The 17121-nt window shown below is 46.3% G+C and overlaps 1 protein-coding gene across 1 annotated transcript in view; it reads right to left on the bottom strand.

The window, feature by feature from the left end:
• Positions 1 to 12361: 12361 nt before the first annotated feature.
• The window catches only part of PDZD2 (PDZ domain containing 2), a 188574-nt gene continuing 183814 nt past the window's right edge, over positions 12362 to 17121 (bottom strand). Inside the window, exon 26 of the mRNA XM_053932062.1 lies at positions 12362 to 16394. Within this exon, the coding sequence (XP_053788037.1) occupies positions 16228 to 16394 (167 nt within the window). The 3' untranslated portion in view covers positions 12362 to 16227. The remainder of the gene's footprint in view (positions 16395 to 17121) is intronic.

Raw genomic sequence — 17121 nt, 5'->3', positions numbered from 1 at the left:
GAGTTTGTTTTCCTTAAGGCCTGTTCTGGATGTGTGCCAAATGTGTTGCTGTATGCCTCATGCATGTATGTCTTCAATTCTTGCTAAGATAATAAATACGAAGTGTTTACGAGAAAAATGAGTCACAAAGGTTGCTATCACTTGGGTTTTCTTTTGTGGATTGTGAAAGCATGATTGTATTATGCAAATTCCTTCCATGCTTCCATGTCAGCAGGGCAAAAGCAGGAGGGCAAGAGCAGAGTGCCAGCAGGTAAGTTTTGGTAGATTAGGCTTTGCCTTCTGCCTTAAAGAGGAAAAAAACCCACAACCATGACCTTGAACTTCAAAATGAGACACCTATTCTAGTATTTTTTGTTAACTACTGGCTGCAGAACATTTGTGTGGTATTGGGGGCCCATTACTTCTACCAGAGTAGCTGCAGCTTTGTAAAGGAGTGCTCCTTGTAAAGGATAGACATCCAAGTTAAGGGTTTTGTCTAAGATGCAGGCAGAAAAGGAACACAGCATTTTGTCAGGCAAAGTTTTACTTTCTCCACAGATTGAAGCTGGAGTTTAGGAAGACTGGGAAATGATGCTGCTTATCACAGGGAATAGCAGAGGGATAGTGCAGAGCACATTCTTCTTCCCTAATGCTGGGACCCAAAGATGTGTCCATGCAGAGGAGAGCCTGAGGTCCTCCCCTGCTGTGCCAAGCACATCAGCAGGCTCCCTGCTCACTCACTGTGCTGCTTTTTCCCAGCTTCACAGGCAAGTAACACCATCCCTGTAGTTCATATTCCCAATGCAAAGGGGATTAAGAACTTCTGGGCCAAAGGTTCTTGTTTCTAATAACCAGATGTCGTGGGGACAGGACATTTTCATGCTCATTATCCCAATCGTGGTTTTTGTTCCCTGTCCTCAGTTTGTTTTGTCTTCCTTCCCCCCCCCACCCCCGGGCTGGCTGCTGCCTTGCCGCTTAGCTTGCTTGCTGCTTTGCTTGCTGCTGGCTGCATGCTTTGCTGGCTCTGCTTTCCTCTCTTTTTTCTCTGCTTTTCGCTGGCTTGCTTTTTGGCCATTTTTTTTTTTTTTTTTTTTTTTTTTTTTTTTTTTTTCCCTTTTTCCCGGTTTCCGTTGTTCCCTTTCCCCCCCCCCCCCCCGAAGACATCGGACCTACTCCGGGCAGGAGCTCCCCCGGGGTCTGCGAAAGAAGCTGCGTACCCTCTGCGGCGAAGAGAGATAGAGCTCAACCCCCTTGGACTGGTGAAAACATCTGTGGTCATCTTGGGCTATTTCTCTTGTGCTGGGGAGTGTTTTTTCGTTGTGCCTTAATAAACAAGTTTTTTCCACTTTCCCCTCTGAAGGAATTCCTCCCGAACCCGGTGGTGGGGGGGAGGTTGCGGAGGGTTTGGTTTCCTATAGGGGGCTCCTTTGGAGGTGTTTTCCCCTAATTTGTCCAAAACCAGGACAAATAATTTGGTGGCCCGTACGGGGAGGCCCAGACAAAGTGGAAAAAACTTTATTCTAATAATATTTTTGGCTTTAACCGTTCTGCGGGAATATTGGTATGTCTTTCTTTAAAGTTATGATGTCATTGGGAGTGAAAGCCTGCCTCTATTTGTGGTCATTAGGGTTCTTCGAAGTTTTGATCGCTTTATGGTCCCTGGAGTTATTTTCTTATCCAGAAGTAGCTCCGGTATTGTCCCTAATACGTAGCTTTTGTAGCAGAGGGGCACTAACGAGAATATTTATCGGGCTGGGCTTGGCTGTAATACTCTGCAAGGGGCTATTAAAAATGTTGTTATCGGCTCCAGGAATGTATAACTCGTGGTTGTGGCTGTGTGCTAAATTTGTTATGGGGGAGGAGGTTTTTCAGCCTTTGCTTTCCTTTTCCTCCTCCGAATTGTTTACATCTCTGTTAGGAAATGTCCTGTCCTCCCTGACTGCCAAGGATACCATCTTTCTGTTATTTAATTTAATAACCTTTCTCTATACTGTCCGCAGTTTATATAAGATGAAGGCTGAGATTTCTAGAGGGGCTGGTGAGACCTCTGATTTAGGAGTACAACCAAGGGTGAAAAATCCTGAGTGGTGCGGGAAATGGGAGGATATGGGCGAAATTTTAAAGGAGTTTTCTGATCCTGTAGTCTGGGACTTTCCATCCGAACACATCCAGAACCCAGCTGAGGTGGCAAAGTATCTGAAAGGGAAATGCCAGGATAACCCCAAGGAGAAAAGGATCATTGCAGTGAGCTGGGCCCTGGCATATGCTTATCGTACTCTGCTCGATACTGTAGGACAGCAGACAGAGGAAGGGAGGCAGGGAGATAAACCAGCAGCAATCCCAGTCACTCAGGCTGCAGCCAACAGCCCAGGTTCGAACCCAGTAGTTAAACCAGACTGTAAGCCTCAACCAATGGCCGTGGCTACTAGCACACGAAGTGGAAAGTGCACAGAGAAGACCGATCGACCCGTGGATGACAATGATGAGTACGATGCAGGAGAAGGACCCTCAACACCTCCTGACATAAAATCAGGAGTCAAAGCAAGTGGCACCAGATCAGAGGCTAATATTGATTCCTTCTCCCTGAAGGACCTCCGAGGCCTAAGGAAGGATTATCGGCGACAGCCCGACGAATCTATAATTAGTTGGCTGGTCCGCCTTTGGGATGCGGCAGGGGAGGCTACCATTCTGGATGGCACTGAAGCAAGGCATTTGGGGTCCCTGTCACATGATCCTGTCATCGACCAAGGCATGATGAGGGGCGCTAGCCCTCAAAGCCTCTGGGAACGGGTCCTGGACAGCGTAGCACAAAGATATCTGTGTGCCGATGACCTCTATGTCCAGCAGACACGATGGAAGACCATAGAACAGGGGATCCAGCGCCTGAGGGAGATGGCAGTGGTGGAGATCATTTTTTCAGAAGACATAACAGTTAGGAATCCGGACCTTGTACCATGCACACCTGTAATGTGGAGAAAACTGGTGCGACTTGGGCCACCTGAATACGCTTCTGCTCTAGCAATCATGAAGCGGGAGGAGGTATATGAGACTGTGCTTGATATGGCAAAGAAGCTTCGGGCATATGCGGATGCTGTACATGGCCCGACCCATGCCAGAATTGCAGCTGTGGAGACACGACTGCAGGAATTAGAAGGAAAAATAGAGGAAAGCCGCAAGAAACTCAGGGAAGAGATTAAGGAGGACCTCCTCCAAATCTCAGCTGTGCAAATTAGAGGCCCTGGCACCCAACGCAGACGTTCCTTTGTTGGGGAGAGAAGGTACACCCCACGAGCTGAGTTGTGGTTCTTCTTGCGTGAGTCTGGAGAAAACATGAGGAAATGGGATAGGAAGCCTACTGCTGTTCTGGCACAACGGGTGCGTGAATTGAAGGAAGGTCAGAAAAGGAAAGCAGCCCCAGTTGCCCGTAGCCGAACAGCCAGGTATGATGATGACACATCTGATCCCCTTGAGGGAACCTCCAAGACATATGCCCAAGGAAAGAAGGGTAATCAGGCATAGAGGGGCCCTGCCTCTAGCCAGGTAGAGGCATGGGAAAATCGTGTTTTCTGGACGGTGTGGATCCGATGGCCTGGCGCATCAGAGCCACAAGAATATAACGCTTTAGTGGATACTGGTGCACAGTGTACGTTAATACCATCGGGATATGTGGGGGCAGAGCCTGTTTTCATTGCCGGTGTGACAGGGGGATCACAACAACTGACCCTGGTGGAAGCTGAGGTGAGCCTGACTGGGAAGGAATGGAAGAAACATCCCATTGTGACCGGCCCAGGGGCTCCATGTATTCTGGGCATAGACTTCCTCCGGAGCGGCTATTACAAAGACCCGAAGGGATTCAGGTGGGCCTTCGGAATTGCCGCTGTAGAAGCAGAGAGCATTAAGCAATTAAACACCTTGCCTGGACTGACAGAAAACCCATCTGCAGTAGGGCTCCTAAGGGTGGAAGAGCAACGCGTGCCAATTGCGACCTCGACAGTGCATCGCCGGCAGTATAGAACGAATCGAGATGCCGTGATCCCCATCCATAAACTGATTCGTGAGCTGGAGAGCCAGGGGGTGGTTAGCAAAACCCACTCACCCTTCAACAGCCCCATCTGGCCTGTGCGTAAATCTGAAGGAGAATGGAGATTGACTGTGGACTACCGAGCATTGAATGAAGTGACTCCACCACTGAGCGCTGCTGTGCCGGACATGCTGGAACTCCAGTACGAGCTGGAGTCCAAGGCAGCACAGTGGTATGCCACTATTGACATTGCTCATGCGTTTTTCTCCATTCCTCTGGCAGCAGAATGCAGGCCTCAGTTTGCCTTTACGTGGAAGGGAGTGCAATACACCTGGAATCGACTGCCCCAGGGGTGGAAGCACAGTCCTACCATCTGCCATGGACTGATCCAGGTTGCACTAGAAAAGGGTGAGGCTCCAGAACATTTACAGTATATCGATGATATTATTGTGTGGGGGAAAACGGCAGCAGAAGTGTTTGAGAAAGGAGAGAAAATAATCCAGATTCTCCTGAAAGCCGGTTTTGCCATCAAGAGGAGCAAAGTCAAGGGACCTGCTCGAGAGATCCAGTTCCTGGGAGTGAAGTGGCAAGATGGACGGCGTCAGATTCCTACGGATGTCATCAACAAGATCACAGCTATGTCCCCACCAACCAACAAGAAGGAGACGCAAGCTTTCTTAGGCGCCATAGGTTTTTGGAGAATGCACATTCCTGAGTACAGTCAGATCGTGAGCCCTCTTTACCTGGTCACCCGCAAGAAGAACAATTTCCATTGGGGCCCTGAGCAGCAACAAGCTTTTGCCCAGATTAAGCAGGAAATTGCTCATGCAGTAGCCCTTGGCCCAGTCAGGACGGGACCAGAGGTCAAGAATGTGCTCTACTCTGCAGCCGGGAACCATGGTCTGTCCTGGAGCCTTTGGCAGAAGGTGCCTGAGGAGACTCGAGGCCGACCACTGGGATTTTGGAGTCGGAGCTACAGAGGGTCTGAAGCCAACTACACCCCAACAGAGAAGGAAATTTTGGCTGCCTACGAAGGAGTCCAAGCTGCCTCAGAGGTAATTGGTACAGAAGCACAACTCCTCCTGGCACCCCGACTACCGGTGCTGGGGTGGATGTTCAGAGGAAAGGTTCCTACTACCCACCATGCCACCAGTGCTACATGGAGCAAGTGGATTGCCCTCATCACGCAGCGCGCCCGTATTGGTAAACTGAATCGCCCTGGGATTTTGGAAGTGATTACAAATTGGCCTGAAGGTGAAAACTTTGGTGTCACAGACGAAGAACAAGAACCAGTGACACGGGCTGAAGAGGCTCCACCCTACAACCAATTGCCAGCAGAGGAAACACGCTATGCTCTTTTCACTGACGGTTCCTGCCGCGTCGTAGGGATGAATCGGAAGTGGAAAGCAGCTGTATGGAGCCCCACACGACAGGTCGCAGAGGCCACTGAAGGAGAAGGTGGATCAAGTCAACTTGCTGAACTCAAAGCCGTTCAGCTGGCCCTAGACATTGCAGAAAGGGAGAAGTGGCCGAAGCTTTACCTCTATACTGATTCATGGATGGTAGCCAATGCTCTGTGGGGATGGCTGGAGAGGTGGAAAGGGGCTAACTGGCAGCGTCGAGGAAAACCAATCTGGGCTGCTGAAGAATGGAAAGACATTGCTACCCGGGTAGAGAAACTGCCTGTGAAGGTTCGCCATGTAGATGCTCATGTCCCCAAGAGTAGAGCTAATGAAGAACAGCAAAACAATCAGCAGGTAGATCAGGCTGCAAAGATAGGGGTGTCAAAGATAGATTTAGATTGGCAACACAAGGGGGAGTTGTTCCTAGCGCGATGGGCCCATGATGCCTCAGGCCATCAGGGTAGAGATGCCACCTATAAGTGGGCACGAGACCGAGGGGTGGATTTAACCATGGACAGTATATCTCAGGTTATCCATGATTGTGAGACGTGTGCTGCCATCAAACAGGCCAAGCGGGTGAAGCCCCTGTGGTATGGGGGACGGTGGTCCAAGTACAAGTATGGGGAGGCCTGGCAGATTGACTACATCACACTGCCCCAAACCCGCCAAGGCAAGCGCTATGTGCTCACAATGGTGGAAGCCACCACAGGATGGTTGGAAACCTACCCTGTGTCTCATGCTACTGCCCGTAACACCATCCTGGGCCTTGAAAAGCAGGTCCTTTGGAGGCATGGTACCCCTGAGAGGATTGAGTCAGACAATGGGACTCATTTTAAGAACAGCCTTATCAACTCCTGGGCTAGGGAACATGGCATTGAGTGGGTGTACCATATCCCCTACCATGCACCAGCTGCAGGCAAGGTAGAGAGGTACAATGGACTGTTAAAAACCACCTTGAAAGCATTGGGTGGGGGATCTTTCAAAAACTGGGAGCAGCATTTGGCACAGGCCACCTGGTTAGTTAACACCCGAGGTTCCACCAATCGAGCAGGTCCTGCCCAGTCTGAGTCCCTGAATATAGTAGACGGAGATAAAGTCCCAGTGGCACATATCAGAGGTTTGTTAGGGAGGACAGTGTGGATCAATTCTGCCTCGAGTACAGACAAACCCATTCGTGGGATTGTCTTTGCTCAGGGACCAGGTTGTACATGGTGGATAATGCAGAAAGATGGAAGAACACGATGTGTACCTCAGGGAGACCTGATTGTGGGGTGAGACTCATATGCAAACATCTCAGTTTGCTGGATGTTACTGCCATTGTTTGTACATTAAACCACACAGACATGGGACAGAAGAAAATGTGTAAATGTCGAAAGTCAGAGCAAGTGAGAATGGAAGGGAATGTGTAAGTGTGGAAGGTTTGAGCAGGTGGGAAGGAAGTTCAGTAACATGTTCACGATATGGGATAAGGGGTGGAATGTCGTGGGGACAGGACATTTTCATGCTCATTATCCCAATCGTGGTTTTTGTTCCCTGTCCTCAGTTTGTTTTGTCTTCCTTCCCCCCCCCACCCCCGGGCTGGCTGCTGCCTTGCCGCTTAGCTTGCTTGCTGCTTTGCTTGCTGCTGGCTGCATGCTTTGCTGGCTCTGCTTTCCTCTCTTTTTTCTCTGCTTTTCGCTGGCTTGCTTTTTGGCCTTTTTTTTTTTTTTTTTTTTTTTTTTTTTTTTTTTTCCCTTTTTCCCGGTTTCCGTTGTTCCCTTTCCCCCCCCCCCCCCCCCGAAGACATCGGACCTACTCCGGGCAGGAGCTCCCCCGGGGTCTGCGAAAGAAGCTGCGTACCCTCTGCGGCGAAGAGAGATAGAGCTCAACCCCCTTGGACTGGTGAAAACATCTGTGGTCATCTTGGGCTATTTCTCTTGTGCTGGGGAGTGTTTTTTCGTTGTGCCTTAATAAACAAGTTTTTTCCACTTTCCCCTCTGAAGGAATTCCTCCCGAACCCGGTGGTGGGGGGGAGGTTGCGGAGGGTTTGGTTTCCTATAGGGGGCTCCTTTGGAGGTGTTTTCCCCTAATTTGTCCAAAACCAGGACACCAGAAAAAAACCCCAAAGAGATGCAATTCCCTGTTCTTTCCCACTTAGTCACCAGCAGAAGCCTGGAAGATTTTTACTTTGGAAGGCATCAGTGAAGTGGCCTGAGAAGCTCCATCAGGATGCTACTGTAGGTGCTGCACAGAGGTCTAACTCATACTTGTGTGACTCATCAGACTTGTGAAAACACTCAGACACTCTCACCTGCTTCCCACTGGAGTCTGGCCCCGCTCCAGCCCTCCAGAGCAGTGTCCAATCACCTACATAGCATGATGCTTGTGACCTGTTCCTCCCTAAAGGGCAGGGGGAAAAAAAAATCCTATCACTGGGGCATGGCATTGCAATCTAAAAGCACGTGACTCACCCACAAGCATCTGATATCAAAAAAGCAAAATAAACCCACCTGGTGAAGCAAACTGACAGAGTTGCCACCCTATAACACTCCATTTACCAAAGCACCTGACTGGACAAGTACAGCCCTGGGTCATGTTTGCACCGTGGTCCCCTAGGTGAAAACCAGCCTGGCCCCCTCAGCCAGCTCACACCTTCATACCTGAGATTGGATGCACAAGTGGTATTTCCCAAACAAAGTGCCAGACAAGGAGATACTTCCTCTTCCCCTCACGGGATGTTTTTGTAAATCAGCTGAAAAACAATGTCTCATATGCTGCTCATTATTTTTAGTAGACACTGCTGGATGGGATTAAGTTTAATCACTTTCCTCCCATTAACACAAGAGGGTGTGAGGGCATGATGTGCATCCATGAAGGTGTAAGGAGGCTGGACAGGAAGAGTTTGGGATATAATGTGTTGCCTTTCAGTCTGGCAGGGTTTCCCCTGAAGCAGGTGACTGTCTGATGGTGGGACTGTCAGTGAGCAATAGTCCCAAAAGCTGTTACAGCTGTAAACAAGGGTCCTCACTCAAGCGCGTCAGGACACTGTCTGGCCCACATAATAAATGGGCCACACCAAGGCTGCCCTGCCTTCTCACACATGGGCTCTTTGCAATGCAATTCTCACCAGCCCTCTGAAAGCATAGAGGTTGGTGTCACTCCTTCAGCAACAGGAGATATCCCATGAAATGGAGGTGACCACAAATAAAACAGTTTCAGCCATTTTATCTTCAGCTATTTCATCTTTGGTGGCTTTGATGTCATTCCCTCATCCCCATGGAAGTACAGTGGGAGCACCATGAGGTTCAGAGGCTCAGCTCCTTCATGAAATGGTCATCACTTGAAGGGGCAAGGAACCTTTTTGTAGTGGACAGGCCAGCTTGCAAATCTCAGAAAAAGAAATTACTTTCAGCAGCACCCCTGAATAAGGCCAATATTAGGATGCTGGCACTTCCTTCCTCAGCTCCTGGGTCCAAGCTGGGATCACAGTCCCCTACTGCATGGCAGAAATTAAGGGCAGCATTCTGCTTCAACCTTCTCCTTTGTGCTCCTGACAGGGATATAACAAAGCCGCAACAAAGGCAGGAGGCCATAGTCATGTCTGCCCTGCTTGGGATCAGGAATTAGGGAGGTAATTTTTGACAAGAGCAGCTGGATGCTGGACATTACCCAGCACCACCGTAGCACATCAAGGAAATGGCTTTGGTATGTAGGGAAAAATCCAAGGAATTTCAGCACCAGGTAGCTTGTTTGCTCAGTACAACAGTATCAGACTGATTCAGCCACAGAGGGGTGAGGCCAGCACATATGCAACTATCAGTGGAAATGCAGGAAATTCTGCATTTAATATTGACTAGCATCATAAAATACTCTGACACAAAATTTCCTTCTAGTCACAGCTTTACACTCTATGGGATGGAAGGGCAACTCCTTGTTTTAGGGCATGTTTATGTGCATGAAATGTCCTTTCATATCATCATTAAATGTGAGGGGTTTTTTAAAGGAAAACAACTTAACTATTGCAATCATTATTAATTTGTGAAGTCTTTTAGATGGGCCAAGTGCTTTAATAAACACAGCTACATAAAAGAGGAAGTCATGACTGGCTTTCCCTATAAACAGAGTCCAAAACAGGTTTTTACTAAAGGCTGATAGAGACAGTCTGGTTTCAGCCATGCTCCTGAGAAGAAGAAACACCTCATTTAACAGAAGTGGTGGGGAATAAGTCCTAGATAATGCAGATCATTTGTTCCCCAGGCATCTATCGGTATGAGGCTGCTGGACACAGGAAGAAGGGGCTGCAAAAGCAGTTACACAACCCAGTATTGCATAGAAAGAAAAAAATCCAGCTCCCAAACGCCGGACCAAAAATCTCCCAGCACCAGGCAAGAAGGCATGGGCCCGGGCCTGGCAGCACAGAGGCAGCAGGGTGGGCATGCCACCTATCCATGGCTGGTGGCTCTGTGGCTGACCCGGCATGGCCATGGGCACCACAAAGTACAGCCCAGGGCCATGGTCTGGGAAGGTTTTACTTCTTGTAATTGCAGCGACATGCTTCCCTGTGGCATCACTCCTCTGTGTTCATGGGTGCCATACCCAGCCATCACCTGCCCTGCTCCTGGCCAACCACAGACTCCAGGGCGGCCTGTGGGAACCTTTTCCCCAAGGATCCTCCTTCACAGCATCCCTGCTTGAGGACAGTGACCATTAGCCTCTAGTCAAATGTGGTAAAGTGGCATTTTTGATACATTCCTGAAATAGAGATGAAGGAACAGACACCAGAATCACAGACCCTATTCAGACTGCATTCAGCTCCAACAGGGAGCAGGAGAGCAGCAAAATTGTAAAAAACTGAGAAATTAAATGGGACTTTTTAGGTAAAATATGTTTCAAGTTCCTCATTTTCCCATGCCCTAAGGCTTTCACAACTGAGAGAAGTAAAAATTTTCTAGTACTTTAAATGTCTTGGTGGCTAAATGAAGTCACGTACTAATCTATTTACAGGTAAGTTCATTGTGTCTTCTTGCTTTTGTATTCCTCTTTACTTAGCTACTGACTGTGGCAATTAAGATTTCCATTGAAGATATTAAAGACTAATCTTACAAGAGCCAGGCTGCTTGGAGGTTTGAGCCGTGCTGACCCCACCTGAGGCCATGTGTTGGAGAAATCAGGACAGACAGGAGGATGGGATAAGAGGGAATCAGTGAAAGAGAGGAGAGGAGCTGGGCTGGCCCAGCACTGGTGACAGCAGGGGGGAGCAGAAAGGTAGAGGAAATCATTACTGAAAATATCTTCTTCTTTTTCCCCATGTGGCCCTGGAGGGAGAAGCCAGGCTCCAGTTGGGGACAGATGTGCTGAACCAAGCTTGATGGGACTGCATACACCATCCCACAGCTTCCCAGCCATCTTCTTCCCAATCTGCTGGTTTTGTGCCTTGCACAGTCTCACTACACAACAGCATAAACTCTGCAGCATCCCTCATCATCATGGCTGTGTGCAAGGGAGAGGGATGGGGAAAAAAGGGTCCTAAGGCAAATGGAAAACTGGTATACCACAAAGCTCCTCCTCTTCCCCTCCAGCCCAGGAAAGAGTCCACGTGCACAGAGGGCAGGCTGGGAGCCAGCCACGCTGGCCTTTCTCACAGGATGAGTCAGCAGAAGCTGTGGGCTTATCCCTCCTCAGACAGTACTTGCTCCTTTGCACCCTCACAGCATGGCACCTGGAGAAAGAAACCGAAAGCAAACACAGTGGCTTCTGGGGCACAAACCTGGGGGTGAGAGAAATGCCCTCTGCGCCCTGTCATAGGAGAGCAAATGCCTTCCTTCCCCTTGCACAAAACCCCACCTGTCCCTTTTGGGCAGCACTGTGCACAGGAGGAAATAGAGAGGCTTGCCAGGCCTGGCACAAGATGCAGGTGAGTGCCATGGGTACACCAGGGAAAGGTCAGGACTGCCCTGTGCCATGTGGGAGTGCTGCTACAAGTGCCCAACCCAGCAGCCAAACACAGAGCAATGCACATGAGCCTGTAGTGCAGCACACTCCAACTCACCAGGCCCTGCCTCCAGCCCAGCCTTCCCTGCAGCGACCAGCTGACGTGTCCGTGTGCTGCCAGGCAGTGTACCATTTTGGGCACCTCTGGCATTCCACACATCAGAACGGCTGAGAGGAGAGCTTTCTGGGCTGGCTCGTCTTTCCATGAGGAAGGATTGCTTTGGTCTGCTGTGCAGTGACTGTGAAGTGACTTGTGTCTAAGAGAGTGGCCCACTTGATGCAAACCTCCCCAGATTTGAGGCTGTGGTCTCCACCTCCCACTATGAGCTCCACTTCAACTCCACTCTATCCACAGAGAGTCTCCAGCCCAGCCTATTCCACCAGCTCACTGTGGCTTTAAAGGGAATTTTATCCCCAGAGTAGGTGGGAAACTAGAACAAATACCGGGTTAGGCCTAGCTTTATAAAATCATTCTCTACACATAAAATCCATTTCCTTACAGCCCAAGGGCTGGGCAGGAGGTACAGGTTATAGGTAGCATGCTCTAGGGACTGCTGCTTTGATGAAAACTCCACATTTTCCTAGGAAATGGACAGGAGAAAACACAATACCAAGCAGGTTTTATAGAACATCTCATACCACTTCTTAAAAACTTGAGTCTTCTTCACACTGGCAGTTTTTAAGAGGGCACTATTTTAGTTCTAGCTTAGATGCACACCTGGATAGCATTTACGAAGTCTTTGCTCTCCCTGACATCCTTGTCCCTGTGATACCAGTTCCAACTGTGGACCAGAAAGACTGGTGTAACAAATTAAATATCTAGAGGAGTACTAAGGATACAATTTATTTTCAAAATCACTAAAAAACCCAAGCAAAACAGTTTATGGCAATACAGATTGACATAGAAGAAACAGAAATGAAAAAATGTACAATCTATTTCATGTTATTGCACTGACTTTTTTATAATATACAAGGCATATTAAACAGCTTTAATTAAAAGAAGTTTTATTTATATAAATAAAAGTGTAAATATACAATATCATACAATAACTGTATCAGACTAACACACAAAATCTACCTACAGTGGGATCCCCATTTTTCTCATGAGCTAGTCTACTCTTCATCAATATTTTCACTTGTACATTTACATAACCTAAACATAGAAACAGGTAAACATTCCCATCTGGGAACACTTCCTTCAGAATTTGACAAGAACCACAGGCGAACATTTATCAGGGTTAATTTCAAGTGAAGGTCATTAGGAAATATGAATCACTTAACAGTTTCTTAATATTTATCCATCCTTCTATTTTTTTTTTTTTTAGTGAGAAAATGATCACATGTTTTTCCCTCCCTAATCTCAGAGTTTTCAATACAAATGCAGTCCCTAGAGAAGCTGGAAAAAGCTTCCAGGTACAAAAGGTTGCAGAATATGCAATGGCAGCATCTCACTGCTCTCATATCCATGATGTGCACCTTCAGCTGCCCCAGGCCTGGGTGCACCAAAGCTCTAAACCTCCTCCATCTAGGAGCAAACTTCCCTTGTCTGGAATGCCTTCAGCTCCCTGGTGAAGAAGTGCATAATTTCATCTTGATTTTTTGGTCTTCTAGGATGCAGCTGCCAAGTCTCTGCTCTCCTAGATTTTGGCCAACACTCCAGCAGGGTGAAGAATCACCATATGCAAACAGCAAGGCCAAAAGTGGTTGTGATCCTACTGAATACTGATGAACTAATGCAACATCTTCCATCATTTTAGTGCGACCAGGCTCTCAGAAAAATAACATTTACTTTGCCACGGGCGTATAACCAAAAATTTACTACATCTGCTTGGTCTAACCATCTTGTCTGTAATAAAGCAGACACCCATACTGCATAAATCCTGGAGCTTTTTCAGGGCATGTCACCCCAAGAGAGATGTCAGGAAATGCTACTGTAATCAGTGAAGATGTTGTTCTTTCACAAGGAAAAAAAAAAAAAAGTATTTTCAGGAGCAGAAACAATCAGGGTTAAATACAATTCTTCTGCTTGCTCTAATGTTAGTAGAGAAGTGGTATCTTTCTACCCATAGTAACTATTATCAGATTTAAAACATTAAACCTATCTTTTAAATTATAGCTACTACTGAATCACACACAAAAATCCCCATTTCTGTTTGCTGTTACTCAGCCAACACTTATCTACGTGCATGTAAAATAAAATACTGAACAGTATCTGATTACTGAAAAAAAGCCTTCTAAATCACTCACAATGAACAGTACCTGCAAATAAGCATCGGAAAATACCACCACGTATCATCTTAAAACACCTCAAATTAACTTTAATTTACAAAATGAAGATTTTACCTTTGAGTTCACACTGGTTTAGGAGTGAGGGAGACATATGCCTCCCTGCAATGGAACCTTCAGAATTCTAGACTGTGGACTGAAAAAAATGCCATTGCCTAAAACACAACTGTGATTTACCACATTAAAGTAGCAAAAAGTCAGTACTCACTGCACGTATTATACGTATACAGGTATGCATTCACTACGCTGCATTAAATTCCACATGCATTTTATGTATCTATTATACACTCTATTACAGTCGGATTTTGGTCATTCCTGAACAAGGCCTTCCCATTCAGCTGTCCCTGCCAAATTATCTTCTCCCTGTTTTTCAGCAAATATGCAGGGGTAACCTCTTCTATCCCATCACAAGCCTGGAATCTGTATGGTCCTCCAGCCCTAAGAGCTGTATCCTCCTGAAGCCTCTCCCACCACGGAGGTGACCGGAGGCATGGACCAGTCCTGACAGAGTGGCTGAGCTTTAGGTTCACAGGGGACCCAACTCCATAGTCATCTCACAGCATTGAACCTGAATTAGTTTCAGCAGAAATCCTGCAGGCAAAGGAGCTGTAGGACTACATACAGTATTGCCTTTCCTGTAACCAAAAGCTGCATCTCTCCCTGGATTCACATGCTAATACGTCACTGAAAAAGAATTAAACATATTTATTCATTTTTAGGCAAACATTGCACAGTTTTTCTATTCATCTGATCTCAGGTTGCCTTGCAGAACTGAATTTTCTTCTGCTCATCATGAGCTGCAGTCTAATGAAGCTGTCACAGAGACGAAGCCAAGTGAGTGCTCCACTAACCTGGAAGCAATTGCTTCAAGCACTGCTGAATAAATATAAATAAACTGAACTATGATGGGTAGTATGATCTTGGGGAAGGGCCAAGTGACAAGCCCAGACCTTTTTGTAACAGCTACACAGTGTCTTGGCTCACTGAAAACAGAGGCAGCACTTCAGACTTGGACTGGTTCCAAGCCAAGGACTCTTCACCCTGGGCATGTTGGCTGCAAGCTGTCTCCAGCCTAAACGTGATGTACAACCTGAGCACAGTGGAATAAACAACTTGTTCTCAGCTGATAAGGACACTGGCCCATTTCCTCCTATATGCATTTTATGTTGTTTAGCTATCCCAGATGTAGGAAGAGAAATAACAGAGTCTAATCTCTTGCACCCATACACTCTCCTCCCAGCATAGCAGACTAAGCAGCATGGCTCACTACTGATACCTCTTCTGTCAGGAGAGGTGAGAAAATCCAAACTAAGCTCCTGTGGCATTGCAACCCTTCCTCTTTTGCTGTACCCAACACCCATCTATACAAACAGTTTTCAGTTTCACCACCCAGAACCCTCAGTATGAGCCCAGTCCTGACGCAGTTGGGGGTACTTGCATCATCCACACACATCCTCAACTCACTCTCACACAAGCAAAAATAAATACTGGACAGGAGAGAACAAAGAAGACCAATTAAAAGCCACCACAGATATGGTCAGCTCAGATTTAATCTGTTATAATCCCCATTTTTAGATCACCACTTTTCAGCTTGAGTCTTTCAAGTTGGGCAGCCTTAAACCTCTTGAAGATAAATAAAAGCAGCCCAACTTGCAGACATTCTTAGCGGTCACTGAAGTCTGTGGGATCTGTAAGTGCTCAGCACCTAAAATTATCCCCCTTTTAAGAATATATATATATTTTAAAGGTGCCTAACATTAGAAGCCTAAATTTGAAAATTCAGACCCCAGTTTTTTATCACCCCCATTTTAATCATAACTAACAACTCAGTATACACCTTGGTGGACAATCACCTATTATTTGGACATGATTTTCTTACAGATTTTTGCCGCATTAAAACCAAGTGCTTTCAGATACAAGTTGCACCTAGAAGTAGATTCAGTTGTGGTGGATGCTGAGTTAGTTCATTAGTTTTAAGAGGATTTTTTCAGCTTTGCAATGAAATTCTTGTATTTTAGGCATACAAGTTGTGCAAAATTATACTCTTTTGTCATGCACTTTTAGCAAAACTGCACTTAGAAGAATAAAGTGAGATTGTTCCAGACATTCTCTTATTACAACAAAAAAAAGGACCAGACCCTAAAGAAGTGTCCTTAAGACTTATTACAGCTAAGTGATATAGTACAGTCTAAAACCCACCCTTGTCAACAGGATGGCAACCAACAAGTTCTACTACCAATACTCTGCAAGATACTAAAAATATCAGGGACAGGCACAGTGTTATTTATCTCAGTCAAAATACTTTAAATCAAACCCAGGAGAGGTCTTGAAGTTCCAATAAAACTGCCACATAATACAAAATTGTCTCTAACTTTTGGATTCCTTCATCCCCAGTCATTAGGTGAGATCTTTGAAGCTCATCACATGCTTGCTCAGTGGTTCTCCAAGGCTCTTAACACCTCTCTGTAAAGCATTAAGACACTTCTGTGCGGCTTTATAAACAAAGACAGCTTTTAGACAGTTATAAATGGTTTGTCTTAGCAAGTGTGATTAGATGTAGTGCTTCCATCATACTGCAGTTCTGTGTTTTCTGATTAGCAATTGAACAGGCCCCTCTGGCACTGATTTAATGATGTTCCAGGCATCATAATGCATGAGCCCAATTAATGACTTCCCACTAACAGCAAGAAGTTCATCTCCAGTTTCGATGTTTCCAGATTGTTCTGCAGCACCACCTAGAAGCAAAAGTGGGGGAAAGTCAGTGCTAAAAGAAAAAAAAAAAGTGAGTCCACAAAAATCTGCTTTCCACTGGGATGAAATAAACCATTTTTCCCAACTTCATCCAATTTCAATACAAGTTACTAATGTTCACCTCAGCTCTAGCAAGCTACCCCATGCCACATCTCGCAGAAAAGGTTATTTTAACCAAGATAAAGCCTTGTTCTCAGAAAAGATGTCTGGTTTTCAAGGAAACAATGTAAGTGTATGAAATATGCTGACTGGTCTTCTGTAGTTGTAAGAAACCTGGTTGATAAAATAACCATGAAGATTGTATACAGCATGGATGTACTTTCTCAACTTCAAGAGGGTAATAGGCAGATAATGCAGCAGACTGTAAAACCTGGGATGAACAAATCAAACACTGATAGCAAACTCTGGACAAACACCACTCACAGAATGCTTCTAGAGAGAGGCATACCCTTCACTGCTGATGAAAGTATGTTTTCTATAATGACAATTAAACTAGCATGAGCCATCACAGGAAGGGGAAAAGGACGTTATGTAAGGATGTAAATGAATGAGTTTAAAAACTAAACATGCCCTTTACCTTAAGAAGCACTTTCTAGAGAGGGGAAAAACACACACACACACACAAACTGACAAGCAATTCAGTAAATATGTGTTTGATTTTTTTATCTTGATGAGGGAATAAATCATTGAAAAGTAATTATGTAAAAATGC

The sequence above is a fragment of the Vidua chalybeata genome, chromosome Z, assembly GCF_026979565.1.
Source record: "Vidua chalybeata isolate OUT-0048 chromosome Z, bVidCha1 merged haplotype, whole genome shotgun sequence".
Classification (NCBI taxonomy): domain Eukaryota; kingdom Metazoa; phylum Chordata; class Aves; order Passeriformes; family Viduidae; genus Vidua; species Vidua chalybeata.
Note: the sequence above shows the minus strand (reverse complement) of the source record. Positions and strands in the feature narration are given on the sequence as shown.